This window comes from Leptonotus elevatus, chromosome 6 (assembly GCF_054856555.1).
Source record: "Leptonotus elevatus isolate MCC_2025b chromosome 6, RoL_Lele_1.0, whole genome shotgun sequence".
In the NCBI taxonomy this organism is placed as follows: domain Eukaryota; kingdom Metazoa; phylum Chordata; class Actinopteri; order Syngnathiformes; family Syngnathidae; genus Leptonotus; species Leptonotus elevatus.
In genome coordinates, this window is record NC_141244.1 from 22,648,977 (window position 1) to 22,663,778 (window position 14,802).

At 41.0% G+C, this 14,802-nt stretch overlaps 1 protein-coding gene across 4 annotated transcripts in view; it reads right to left on the minus strand.

Moving 5' to 3' along the window:
- slc9a1a (solute carrier family 9 member A1a) overlaps positions 1-3,067 on the minus strand; it is a 33,153-nt gene extending 30,086 nt beyond the window's left edge. For 2 of the 4 annotated variants that reach the window (XM_086077710.1, XM_086077708.1), the window contains exon 1: positions 1,907-3,067. In XM_086077710.1, the coding sequence (XP_085933836.1) occupies positions 1,907-2,198 (292 nt within the window). In that variant the 5' untranslated portion in view covers positions 2,199-3,067. The remainder of the gene's footprint in view (positions 1-1,906) is intronic. The other 2 variants (XM_086077711.1, XM_086077709.1) reach the window with 1 other exon arrangement.
- Between the last annotated feature and the right edge of the window lie 11,735 nt (positions 3,068-14,802).

Here is a 14,802-nt window from a genome sequence, read left to right on the forward strand (position 1 = left end):
TACTGTTGCCCGTCATCCAAGGTCGCATCAGGACTGCTTAGTCATTGCTGTGGCGAGCTTTTGAAAACCCGCAGCAGTCCTCTCCTCATCACAGCCAATTATCAATATCGATTTTAACCCCGAGAGTGAACAACTGCACCGAGTAGATGGAATGAACCTTAACAGTGTAGCCCTTTTCAGTCCGTTTATCTGCCATAAGTCCATTCTTGGCATCAGTGTACAAAAAGTTGCGACAAGTTTGCGCGTTGCATTCAGAAACGATGTGTTTTATCCGGGTGAATTATCAGCATTGCGCTGCTTCTGGATAAGCCATTCTTCTCTCTTTACGGCATGTGATTGTGAGGCAAACCGCCAGCTCGAGCACAAGCTCCGCAAGAGACGGACTACGGACTATCAATACTCGTATCCATCCATACAATAGCTATGTCACTCCTGAGTTAACTTTCAGCGAGAGATGTGAACTACACAATCACAAGGTCGTCGAGTCGAGTCGTCAATTAACCTAACGGGCACGGTGTTGGAACGTGCCAGTGTACCCGGTGGAAACATGCAAGGATGTAAAGAGCATGAACTGAGATTCGAACCTTAGATCCTTAGATCTGTGAAGCAGATACCATGCTGCCCTTCCCGTGAAAGATGCAAAATTTGTGGATTTACGCAAATCTTGTGTTTTTATCTTAGTTGCGAAACTAAATTGTATTATGGTTGCAGCTAACCATTATTCAATAGTCAATTATCTTGTCAATCAATGAATCCGATTTTTTTTTTTAATTGATTGCCATTATTCAAAAACAGGTGCAAAAATTAAAAGCATAGGCTACACATAACTGTTGATTATATTCAATTATTCAACTCAACTTTATTTATAAAGCGCTTTAAAACAACCATTGCTGCGTGCAAAGTGCAGTACATGGAGTAAAAAATAAAAAAAAGGTATTGGTTTGTTATGTCAGAATATAGGCAAAAATATTGATCAATGTTTTCCCAAAGTCAAAGCAGATGTTTGCAAATGTCTTATCTTGAAAAAAACTCAAAGATAATCCGTCCGTTTTCACGGACGACAACAGGCTACAGTAAATCGAATGTTGGAGAGGCTGGAAATCGAAGCGTTTGGACAATTTTAAATTACACACAGTCTCTAAATGAGTCATCAATTATCAATATAATTGACTAAATTGTTGCAATTCTAAACTTTATTTAAAAAAAAATTCTATGCGTTATAACTCCTCTCAAATGACAGTCAGCCAGTCAAATAACGTATCCCGAGAGCGACATTGCGAGCAGGCTGTGCTAAAGTTACTCATAACAAATGTGCCTTAACACAGTAAAGTCATATCGACAAAATAGTGTTAAGCTGTTGCACAAGTACAAATGGTGCCATACGAGTTCTACATGCGCACATATGGAAGCTTTCACTTGCACCTATGCACAATTAAGTGTCTTTCAGGAACTGAACATGCATGTTTTTGGAATGTAGGAGGAAGCCAGAGTAGCAGCACGCAACCTCCAAACAGAAAAGACAGAGCTGAGATTCAAACCCAGAACAACTGAACTGTGTGTGGGGGGGGGGGGGGGGGGGGCGATGTGCTAACGTGTTCAAGCTGTTACAAGAGTTTTACTAAATGTTCATTTTGACACCAAGCTGTGTGGACCCACACCGAACGCTAATAGCAGATGAGGCTTTTAAAGCATAGTCAACCAGGTCACCAACAAGTCACAGTATGATGCAGTGCAGTTTGTACACCACTGCAACTTAATAAATAACTCATGAAGCACACCATCACATGTGGAAAGACGGCGTTTTCAATATAGCTCCTGCATTGGATCTCATTGTAAAAGGTGCACCTTTTTGTTCCAACTCACCTGTGACTACTGACCCCAAACATTAGTGACAAAAACAACTCACCTAATTTCATCAGAGAAGCCAGCAGGACCCATAAGGAGATCTCGAAGGGGGTCTGGATGTGTTTATACTCGAAGCTGAGCACCGGGAAGGGCTTTTTGGTCACGTTGTGCTTCTCCTCCGCCACGGCGTGGACGTCTGCCTCGTCTCGGTGGCCCACGTCCGGCGAGCTGGCGGCTCCGAGGTGCAGCACGGAGCCCTGCAGGAGCACCAGAAGCACCAGCAAGAGGAGCCCGCGCCGCGGCAAGCTGCTACCGAAGCCGCCCGGGCGGCGAAAGCTTCTCCCGGAGGACATTTTTATTTTATTTTATTTTAGGGCAGGTGGTGGAGGTGTTTGACGCTTGTTTGAAGTTTAAAGAAGTTGGACCGTTTGTTGGTTCGAACTTCGTCACGTGAATCGACCGAGTCTACACGCGTGGAACAATTTAGAAGACTTCGGAACCGAGAGGGGGGGGGGGGGGGTGTTATTCGGTTAGCTAGCCGGTGTGGAGCGTCTTGGCTAGCCAGGTGAGCAGCCGAGGGCCGTGGGAGGGAGGAAGCAGGAAACGTCACGATAACTGAAGGAGACTCATAATAAAAATACACGGACGTAATGTAAAAAGTCGGAGCAAGACTCCCTTTTCCAGGCTTTTGGGCAAGTTTTCCGGCGCGGCTTAGCAGCGAGCGCGGATGTCCTCTCTGGGAAAAGGTGTCATTGTTGATGCTGGAGACAAGCGACACGCAGCGGCATCCCCTTCCGCGCCTCTCCGTCCCCTCCTCGGCAAAGTCGCTCGCAAGGCGGCGGCGTCGTCGTTGTCGTCGCTCAGATTCTGACCTTGACTTGGAGTCGCGACACAACCGCGCCGCATTTTGCCTCGTCGCCGTAAACGCGAACTTTTTTTATTTTCCCCCAACGACTTTGCTCGTCAATGTCCGCGTGTGTGCGGCAATTCAGCCGTCTCCCGCCCCCACGGAGGCGGAGGAGGAGGAGGACCTTGGCGGGGGTCCGGTCAGGGAAGGGAGAGCCGCGATGGTGGCCGCCTCGGATGGGGCGGCGTCGGTTGTTTCTTTCTTTCACGGCTTGTGGAGTCAGGTCTGCTGTGTTTCGCCTCGTTCAACCTTCAGCTTTTCGCGGAGGTTTGGTGGATGCGAGGGACGACGCGTGGAGGGAGGGAGCACGGTAGCCGTGAAACAGCGACGCCGGCCGGCATGGAGGTTTCGGCAGTTGAGCTGTTTGAGAAACACCACCTCATGACTCTCATGTGTTGATTTGATCATCTGAACGCATCAAAGAATTTCATCTCCTCCTTCAAGTCCGTTTGAAGGAGACATAAGTGTTTCGCTGTTATTCAAAATACCCCAGGGATCAACAATTGTAATACAATTACCACTCCCCATTTCTTGTCTGGTTGAAATTAGCCTGTTTTGGGAGGGCAGGCCTCTCTTGTGCATGTGCACAATTGTACAGTATTCCCTCACTTTTTCAAGTTACCGCAATAAGTAAATCTCCATGAAAAAGAGGAAGGCTTTTGGGGGGGTTACACAGCTCCCACCCTTCCAAACACTTTCTACACTTAATAAAGTTACCTTATATAATGCAAAATGTAGAATACCTACTGAAAAAGGGTGTGTTCATCAGCTCATTAACTATGTTCACGTCACTGATCTGAATATATGACTGGATAGCCGATAGCCCATACACGCCTGTGCAAGCCGTTGAAGTCACAGGGCGGCCATCTTACTCCTCCCATCTCACGAGCAGACTAATATACGGTATACGTACAGATTAGACATATACAGCTCGTAGGCAGTTAGTATAGAGCCGGGGGGGTTGTGGCGCGGTGGTCACTATTATTTTAACAAGTAAAAAAATGAATAACGTGTGCTTATTCTTTTATCGCTCAGTTCCTTAGACCCCAATATTAGCTTTGGCAGAGGCGTATATTTTGTTGAGGTTGTTGTTAAGGCAAGTTGTAAAATGTCTGTAGTCCTCTTGTTCATTTTTAACAAATTTAAAACATCATAAATCATGCTGTTTCTACTAAGTACTGTTTCAAATGTTCTCCTTTTATACTGTAAATGTATAGGCTCGTATGCTGAGAAACGTTTCTTGGGAGGAGCAATATGGCGGCCTCGCAGCTTCAAAAGTCTTGGTCTTTCGGCTATCGAGTCATACGTTCAGATCAGTGGTTCACATTTTTCTTTTTAATCTTAAAATGACGTACATTAACCAGAAATCAGGTTGCAAATTGTCACAAATGAAAAAGGGTGAATCCGCAATAACTGAACCATGAAGAAGTAGTGTGGGAACACTGTATAGACCAGACCCATCCAGCATATCCTCAGCCTCCGAAGTCAAAATAAAACATAAAATATAGTACACTATTATTGTGACCGGGCTATCTTGTGAATAGCGAGAATCTACATATAGTCGACAACCACTTAAATGGATTTGATTTATTTTCTTTTTTTTGACAGCCAAAATATTGTCCAAAAACACTGATAAACATTCACAGGGTTTGGTGGATTGGTATTAAAATATATATATATTTGTAATAAAAAAAAAATTTAAAAAAGTTTTAAATCCGCAAATTCACAGTCCGCTGTACGTGGCCTGAGCCTGGTGATTCAAATGGCTTAAAAAAACAACAACAACCCGCGAGAACCTTATAAACACTATAAAAGTGTTTTCACTCATGGAGGGAGCAGGAGTCCATTTCACAAAGCAGGTTCAACAAACTCGGAGATGAACCCTGAATTTGCTAGTTGACCTACCCTGAGACAGGAAACTCTGCGTTTTCGGTTACAGGACATCACAAGACCACATCAATGGAGCCCTGATTCGACGAGTGGACTTTTAATATAGGCCTATTGACTGTTTATTATTTATTTTTAAATAACAGACGGCAGAACTATGTTAGGTTAGGTTCATATACTCTGTTACTACGGTAACTGACCAAGAGTTGAATAAGTGACCTATTTTTATGACACAGGCTAGAGTTACCTCCATTTTTAAACAGGAAAATGCAGAGTTTCCCGCATTTCAGGGTTAACAGACTCAGGGTAATCACTAAACATGCTTTGTGAAATGGACCCCAGGTCACACAGTACACCAGAGGTCACCAATCCGGGCCTGTTCTAAAAATAAAAAAGCTTCCCAGTGTTATGACAATTGTGATTTTCTAGGAATGTTGTAGTAAGTGCTCATTTGACATATTGGTATCTGTTTACAAATTATGGTAAAAATGTATTAACATAATCAGTGTCTTCATATAAAGGGATATCAAATAACATGAAACCAAAAGGCTTCTCTAAAGTTGGCGAAGGATTACCAAAGTATGTAAGTATGCAACCATATCACAGTCCATTCAGTTCTTTCCTTCCGCAGAGGGACTTTCTCGTGATTAATATGTTAGTCATAAAGTGTTTCAATTTAACCTTAGATACAATAGAAAATCTCTTTCAATATTGTATCCTTTAACCTTGGCAAGCTCAGTGATGCGAATAGTTTCAAAGCACCCAAATGACCTAAACGCCAACATCGGTATTCACCAAGGCCGCTACGAGAATGTGGGTGCATATATTTCGAGAATTAATTTACGTGGGGGTCAGACAAGATCACAACGGTCACTTGGAGCTGGAGAAACGTATATTTGCTTTTTAAGTGACTTTTTACTTCCTGTTTAGACTTTTAGGAGTGGCCTCTCAAGACTGAGACTTATGAGAGACTAAACGTGACTCAGCACTCTTTATCAAAGGCGTTTTTTGGTCATTCGTTTTCACCGTGCGTACATTTTAGATGGCGTCCAGTCAACTTTGGAAGCAGCAGTCATTTTTCTTCGCCGCTTCTTATTGCGTTAAACTTTTCATAGCCCCGTGTTGTGCTTTGTAGTGTCATTAGTGTTAAGGATTGGCTCTTTATCCGTCACTAGCAAAGTGAATTACACATCAAAGCAGGTTCACGGGCCAGGAAGTAGAAGAATTACAAAGGCAAAGACGAAGTGTGTGAGGATAACCATAAAACAGGAAGTGGATTACATAAATGACGTTTAGCAAATGCATGTACTTGCTATTGCTAGCATGAACGTGGCCAGAAAAGTGTGGATAGTTTTACATTGTTAATTTTCTCTGTGGCAGGGATGACATGCACGTCTTTACCAGGATGTTCTCGTGTCTGCATTTGTTTTTAGATCCCAAATTCATGATGGCTCACTGTCATAAATCCAACAGCAGAGTCCCTAATCCTGTAGTCTGAATATATATGAATGAAAAGCCTTACATTGATGGGTTTGTGCGGCTTGCGTTGCTATAAGTAGCCTCAGTGACATGTTGTTTATTTTCTACGGCACTTCTCCGGTTTGGGATCATGATTTGTAGCAGAGTCACTAGCATTGTTCATGTGATCTCGCTACTGCGCTCTTCATTGTTGTATTCAGTGGAAGTCTGTGTCATGGTCAGTGTACAGTTTTTGTTTTTAAGCTAACACGACAGTGTTGTCGTGTTAGCTTAAAAACAATAACACAGTATCCCTCTCTAACGGCGATTGACCAAAAATAGTACAGATTTTGACAACAAAGGGGCGAATAAAACTATTAGAACTTAGAGTGGGGGTAGTGGTATGTATGGTGAGCAAAAATAGGTTAGGGGTCTTAGCAGGAAGTCCTTACATTTAGGGACACCAAATAATTTCAGCGCCCATCTATGTATTTATCTGAATTTCAACAGGTGCGGTGTGCACTCGTTTCTTTGCTTCATTCATCCTTCCTGGCGGTCTGAACTTGACTCCAAAGAGACTTGCACCATTGATACGCATGACGAAATCCCAGCGTTGATGGGAAACGAGGTAGTGTTGCGTCAATCGCGAAAACATTTAAGGAAGTCCACAAATGATGTCAACGCAGCATCCGCCTCCACGCTGTTTAGCATTAAAATGCTAGCGCCACTCCCTTCATCTTGTCTTTTTCTCCTTAACTAACCCACATTTCATTTGCTGGCTTCTGTTGAGCGAAAATTAAATACAGCAATAACTCGTACTGACTCATATTTGTCTTGTAATCGAACAGCAGCGCTCCCCAGAGTCACATTTGAGTTACTGTATGGAATAGTGAGAGTGCATTTACACCTATTGTCCAGCAGGCGGAGCCATCATACTATAATTTACAAGCAGACGGTTACTGCGTTGCTTGAAAGTTTTCCACAAAAATAACTAATGAGAAACTTATTTATGAAAAAAAAATAACGATTCTTTGGAACTACGTTTTTCATTTTTGTAATAACTGAACAACTACACGATATATTTGGACAATCCTGGTGCCAATAATGGCTTTCTTTTGACCTATTCTCACGTTTGAAGAGTAAAGTGTGTCAATTCTGCTGAAGGGGTTTTGTGGCTTAACATTTTAGGAAATAGTAAAAGAAGAGCAGATGTCACCGAAACAGCACTCGGACACCTGAAACGTGACCCCCAAAAAAACTGTTTCAAGGTGCTGTCGGTGTTGCATTGTGTATCATTTCCCCAGAATGATTTCGCGCTGCATAAGGGGGCGTGGCTCAAACATGTTCATGGTGAAAATGAGTTTCAGGTGGGAGCCATGAGGCCTTTTTGCTGGAGTTGTTTCCTCTGCCCGCACATTGTTTTAGTCATAACAAAAAAAAAAAAGTTAAAATAGTTCCTTCTGCACACCAGACATCAGACTTGGGCTTTGAGGTGTTTCGTCTCTTTGTGTTCCATGTGGTAGACCATAACTCTTACCTCATTGCAATGAAAGGTGCGCTCACTCAGCACTTCTTCTTGTGGGTCACATCTGGCACGACCCAAAAAGAGAGAGATGAAGGCACGGGAAGGCGGGAAAGGACACTTTGAACATCAAAGTAGGCCTTGAAAAGCGCTCGGAGGTACGACGACGCTGGACGCACACTTGACATTTGGATTCGAGGCCGATTGAGCAACCCGAGGATGCGTTTGCAAAACTGAGATTTCACATTCAAGGCGGCAACAGTCTTATTTATCCAATCCACTGTATTTCTATTGCACATTTTTTATAAACAAGCGCACACTATCATACACATGAAATCTAGTAAAACCAACTATAAAAATTAGACGTGTCAAAATGAGTGCGTTGATTTTGAGTTACTTTAAAGATCCTTTTAACGCCACACTTTTCTTTTTTTTTTACGTGCGAGCGGCACGATGACCTCATTCACTGCCATTGACGGCTATAGACGTCAAAAATTCATTTGAACTATTTCTAATAGTTTACATTTTTTTTCCACTTTTGTTAACAAGAGTATGAAAACCTAGGAAAAAAATTATTGTACATTTAGAACTGAAAATTGGTGATTAATCGTGAGTTAACTATTAAGGTCATGCGATTAATTACAATTAAAATTGCAATCGCCTGCCGGCCCTAATTTTTAACATTTTTATATTTTCTATTATTAAAATTTTTTCTACGTTTTCATACTCTTGTTAACAAAAGTGGAAAAAAATTATCTGATAGAAATAGTTCAAATTAATTTTTGACGTTTATAGGCGTCAGTGGCAGCGAATGAGTTAATGACTTACTTACTTACTTGGAAAGCCTGTGCACGACATGCGCGCGTCAAAATTTTGCCGTAATACATTTAATAGTAATGCATATATTTATGGAGACTGGGGTTAAGTTGTATTTTAAAAAAATTTAAATGTGCAAAATTTTAAGTTACTTCATGCTATGAAAGATTCTATCTGAGACGAGCGATATACTACAGCAGGAGCTGTGTGGCTCAGGGAGTAGATGAAAGCTCCCAAGCTGAAGGCCGTGAGTTTATTCCTCAACCCTTCAGTGACTTTTATTATTTTTTCCAATTCTCTCTTCCAAGTGTAAATATTACTCTAAAACGGAGTCTACTCTAAATAGAGTCAAATTTACTCTACAGAATTTACTGTGTGCCTTGGTCTTAATTTTGACACGGGCTCAACTTCTCAGTCTTGGTCTTGGCTTGGTCTCAAGTTGCAACCTTAACCCCTGCAAGAGCCGATTTGGGGGCTCGCGTGGCAACAATTTCGATTTACGGCAGCCGCGTGAAAACGCTGCGCAGTGGCCTCCCCCAGGCATTTATTTTGTCCTTCCCAAAACGAGGCGCTGCCTGATTGAGCAGAAAAGCTGTAATTTCCATAATGATGAGATTTTCTCCCACTTTGGCTCGATTGGTCGCTCAAGCGTACGCGCCGCTGCCTGCTCGGCCAACATCGCTTACATTGCTGCTTTGCTAATAAATATACTGCCGAGCCCCCTCACTGTTTTTTGACTCATTCGCTGCCATTGACGGCTATAGACGTCAAAAATTCATTTGAACTATTTCTATTCGTTAAACTTTTTTTTTTCACTTTTGTTACCAAGAATATGAAAACCTAGAAGAAAATTATTGCACATTTAGAACAGATATAAAATTTGTAATTAATCGTGAGTTAACTATTGAAGTTATGCGATTAATTACAATTTAAAAAAAATAATCACCTGACGCCCCTAATTTTCTTAAAAAAAAAGAAAAGATTATTTAAAAAAATGTCTAGGTTTTCATACTCTTGTTAACAAAAGTAGAAAAAAATGTTAAACTAATAGAAATAGTTCAAATGAATTTTTGACGTTTATAGCCGTCAATGGCAGTGAATGAGTTAATGACCGCCCCTTACTTGGAAAGCCTGTGCACGACATGTGCGCGTCAACATTTAGCCGTAATACATTTAATAGTAATGCATATAAGTTACTAAAATTTCAAGTTACTTCATGCTATGGAAGAAAAAAAATGTCTAAGTTTTCATACTCTTAAAAGTGAAAAAAAAAAGTGAAACTAATAGAAATAGTTCAAATGAATTTTTGACGTCTCTAGCCGTCAATGGCAGTGAATGAGTTAATCAGCCTGAGTCTGAAGTTGTATGTGTGAGTCCGTGTGACGATTCCATTCCGGGGTTTGTCGCAAACCAGGAGGGAACATCTGTGATTACTGCTTCCATAACGGGAGAGACTTGACGAAGACGATGAAGCCACAACGCAGCCATTTTCAGCACGGGAAAAGATAAAAATATCAGTTCTCACAAAACATGCAACCTTCTATTTCGGGGACTGGCGGGACCTCTTGGGGCACGGCTAAAACTGATGAGGACAGCTTGCTGTTGCACTCTGTAAGAAGTTGCAAAATCTGCCAAAAAGTCCACTATATGGGAAAAAGTATTGGGACATATTGCTATTTCAACTACGGGACGTAAAACACTATCATCATATGCTGATCATATGAGGCTAGAACTGGTCTTGACTTGGTTTTAACCTGCCTTGGTTTTTGGCCTTGATTTAGCTTCAAACTTCCTTCGTTCTAGACCTGATGTAATTTCAACTCCTCAAAGACTTGGTCTTGACCTGCACTGGTCTTAGTCTTAGTCTTGACCCAGTCTCTCTCAACCCTTCTTGGTCTCGACTCAGTCTAAACCAGAGGTGGGCAATCTCGGTCCTCGAGGGCCGGAGTCCTGCAGGTTTTAGAGGTGTCTCGGTTCCAACACAAGCTGATTCCAATCAACAGGATCGTTATCAGGCTTATGCAGAGCTTGCTGATGAGCTGATCATATATCAGCTGTGTTAGAGAAGGGAAACATGCAAAACCTGCAGGACTTCGGCCCTCGATGCCCACCTGTGGTCTAAACCAATGGTGGGCAAACTCGGTCCTCTAGGGCCGGAGTTCTGCAGGTTTTGGATGTTTCCCTTCTCCAACACAGCTGGTATATGATCAGCTCATCAGCAAGCTCTGCATGAGCCTGATAAAGATCCTGTTGATTGCAATCAGCCTGTGTTGTGAAGAGAGAAACCTCCAAAACCTGCAGGACTCCGGCACCTCGAGGACCGAAACCAACATTGGTCTTAGTCGACTTTTATGTGCAAATTGAAACGATACAATTGCCATTCATTTCTAGGGGTTTAACGATATCCAAACATCACGACACGATAATCACGATATGGTCACGATACGATAATTATCACGATATTGGGGGGAGGTTGGCGATACCAAAAAAGTCACAATATTGTAAAAAAAAAAAAAAAGGAGCTCGTACTGGAAAAACTATATTGTGCTTTTGTACATTACAGCAATGCATATTAACAACCTAAAATCTCTAATAACACTTAAGTAATAATAATAATAATAGAAGGGCCAAAACATGCCTTGTGAAAATTAAACTGCACAACAACAACAAAACTAGCCACCAGAGGGTGCTAGAACTGCACAAATGTAAATCAACTTGACTTTTTAAACAGATGTGCTACTGTTAATATCGCGACATGACGGCGACGATATATTGTGGCAGTTTTAATGTCGCGATATCACGATATTTCTGTTATCGTTACATTATTTTATTCAATTTTAAGGAAATTTGCTGTAGTTTTGATATATATATTAATATATGTCACTTTTTTAAAAATGATCTGTCATTGGGGGTTTTTGGGGACATTTTATGTACCATAATGGTATCTGTACTTGGTATCGGTATCAGTGAGTACTGAGGTGTCGGTCTAAAAAAAAAGTGGTATTGAATATCTCTATCTTGGCTTCTTTCAAGTCTTGGCCTTAATTCAGTCTCAAATCCTCACAGGTTTTGACATACACCAAAACTTTTTCATCTCCATTCAATGCCAGGCTTGTTGTTGTTGAAATTGTGCATACTGGTGTGTTCCTCCAAGTATGCGAATTTGCCAACGCCGCCCTGCAGCCTTCGCAGAAAATGTCAAGCGAATGCATGGATAGCGTGAGTCAGCGTGGACGATGATAGGACAAGACAGTTATTTTCCCCCCGCATTGGGGCATACACTCGAGCTGGATTTTAAATATTGCATTAGAGCGGTGGAGCCCACTAACCGCCCCCCCCCCCCATCCCCTCCCCCCCTCTCACGCAGCCTCCCTGGGGCTCTGCTCTCATCCAGATCCAACCCCCTCGCTGAAGAGCCTCAGTTGACCCACGAACATGATTATGTATTCTTCTACATTTCCATGATGTTCGTGGTGTGAATGTAACACATTGAGTTAAGGCATTGAAGGAGCGGCTGACCACATTCTCGCTTCCGGGACAAATCCCCAAACCACAAATGGCTCTCTGGAGAGGAGTGGGGGGGGGATTAAGTCTTTAAGGTTGCAGGGTCTGGTTATCTCAGGCTGGATTTAGATCACATGGACACGATTCTTATATGTGTCACAATCATGATTCGATTGCTGGTGGATTTAACTGTTCAAAAGTACTTATTGTGGGAAATGAAGATTGAAAATCTTGCTATATCTCGATTTGGCAATATATGGCGATATTACAGCGCGCAATTCTCAAATCGATTTTTAAACATACATTTTTTAATGGAAATATTCAACAAAACGTCTTACTGAGGGTTAGGATTTACACATTAAGCATGGAAGAATGTTATATTAATGGAACATTAAGCCTTAATATTTTATTTCTCAAACAGACTGCAACCGGAATTTTCAGATAAATACATTTTCATACAAATCTTACAGTGTACATGTACAAGTTTACTGATGAGTATTTTCAAAATTTGAGTTTAAATTTTTTTTCCGCAAGAATCAATTTATAGATTCGCATCGGGATTAATCGGTATCGAATCGAATCGCGACCTATGAATCGTGATACGAATCGAATCGCCAGGTACTATGCAATTCACACCCCTAATAATTTGTCTTTTTGGAGGCTCCAACACATCTGAAAACTCATTTATTTCAAAAGATCCTAAATATTACCATAATAAAAACAAAACAAACATGGTAGTGTCCCTTCTGAAGTTAGAAAAAAAAAAGCCAATTGACCTGATATTGGGTCAACATGTCTATCATAAGAGGATAAAAAAAAAAGTAAAAAAAAGTAATATTGCTGAAATTAAACTTTTTCACACAAATGAGCCTACTATGCCATCTCATGCGGTTAATATTATTATCATCATCATTAAGCAACAAGAAATACACGAAACCCGACAAATTAATCTAAAGAAAGCCTCTCAAATCAAAGACGAGATTTTAATGACACCTTCCTGTGGGGATTGTTGACCATCTATCATGCTGCTTTCAGAGGCCTCTCTCCCAAAAGTAAACAGTTTAGGTCAGGCCTCGGCCGGAGACTTGCGACCTTTATGGCCTCCAAACAATGCCAAATGGAGCTCGACCTCCATCCCCGCCTCCCGCCTCAGACCTCCCACTTACACACAGGTCATGTGTTCGCTATGTTCACTATCGTCTATTGTTTTTTCAAGGGCAAACCCGTGATCTATTTGGGGCCATTTCTGTGTGGACCGTGCGACATTTCTCAAAAAATATGTTGAACAAATATGCATTATTATACTGTAAATTATAATCATCATGCTTTCAATATTTAAGGGCTTTTTATTAGGGGTGTTAAAATTAGTGTGTTCATTTTGAGTTCATTTAAAGTTCACACAAATCAATATCACACTCGTATTTTTTACAATACAGTAAGTACATCTTTTAAATTTGATGAATTATTATGAAAGTACGGTATCAAAAGATGTGGCCATATTTCTATTAGTTTAACATTTCTTTCCATTTTTATGCTAACAAGAGTATGAAAATTAAAACAAAACATTTTATTGGACATTTAGAATATATGAGTTAACTATTGAAGTCATGTGATTAATTAAAAATAAAAACAATTAATTGCCTGACACCCCTAATTAAAAAAAAGTAAATAAAGTACTTAAATCAATAAGAAAAATATATATATACTATATTAATTTCAAAACAAAAAAATTGAATAAAAAAATGTTTTTTTCAAAAAATTAAATAAAACACAAAAAGATCCAATGACCACACAATTCACGCTGGACTAAAAGTCAAGGAATAAAAGTGGGTCTTAAGATGATTATTTAGACAGATCTGCAAAAATGTGATATGTATGCCAAGCCACTAGTTGGCGATGTCAGTCTATCAATCATCTACTCCAAAAAATAAATTGTTGTAGATTTTATTGTACATTTACAACAGATATAAAATTTGGAATTAATCGTGACCTACTTTTTTATATAACATTTCTTTTAGGCCAGAAGTGACTTGGTAGGGACAAACTGGGGACACAATTTTAGCTTAAGAAAATAGAGGTGAGGTGGTGGGGGGTTAGACGAGAATATTATTTTTCCATAAATTTTAAGAATTCAAATTCCTCCATTGCAAAATCCAGCCCCCGAGGCCAGTTTCACAGAGAAAAATTTAACTTGGTAGAAACGTCTATCATGAGTAGACCCACGGAAAGGACTCAAGAATCTATGGTCCAAAAAAACCCAGGAAGTCCGCCATTTTGGCTTAGCAGACACAGACAAACTCGTAATAGAGATCTTCTCCGCTACCAAAGTTGCACTAATTGTATGAGATGGACGGGCAACGCTAAAATTATCATCAGTTTGAATTTTTATGTTCAATTTTTTTTTTTACTCCTATGCCCCCCACCACCCCCCCCCCCCCCACCCGCACCCCCCCCCTCCCCGCCCATCGCTGTCAATCACCCACTACAGTGAAAGTAAAAGTGAAGTTACCAAGTGCAACCCTCTTAAAACCAGACAAATCTAAAAACTTCCAGTAGGCGACTCGCAACGCGTTTACAGATTAGCACCAGATTAGCGCGGCGATAATCACCGATAACACGCTATCTGTGGCCCAAAAACCAGTTTGTTATTCTTAACCACCTCTTTTATCAGCTCAACTCTCTTGCATGGTCTCCAGGGACCGAATGTTAACAATGAAGACGCTATAAACAGGAAATGGAGGGCCTGGCCCTGTTTTGAGTGACTGACACAAACCAGAACACACACAAATCAGGCTTTATTTACCGACTTGGCACCTTAATCCTCCGCTTGTTGACAATGCGTGTGGAATTTTACAGCGAAGGC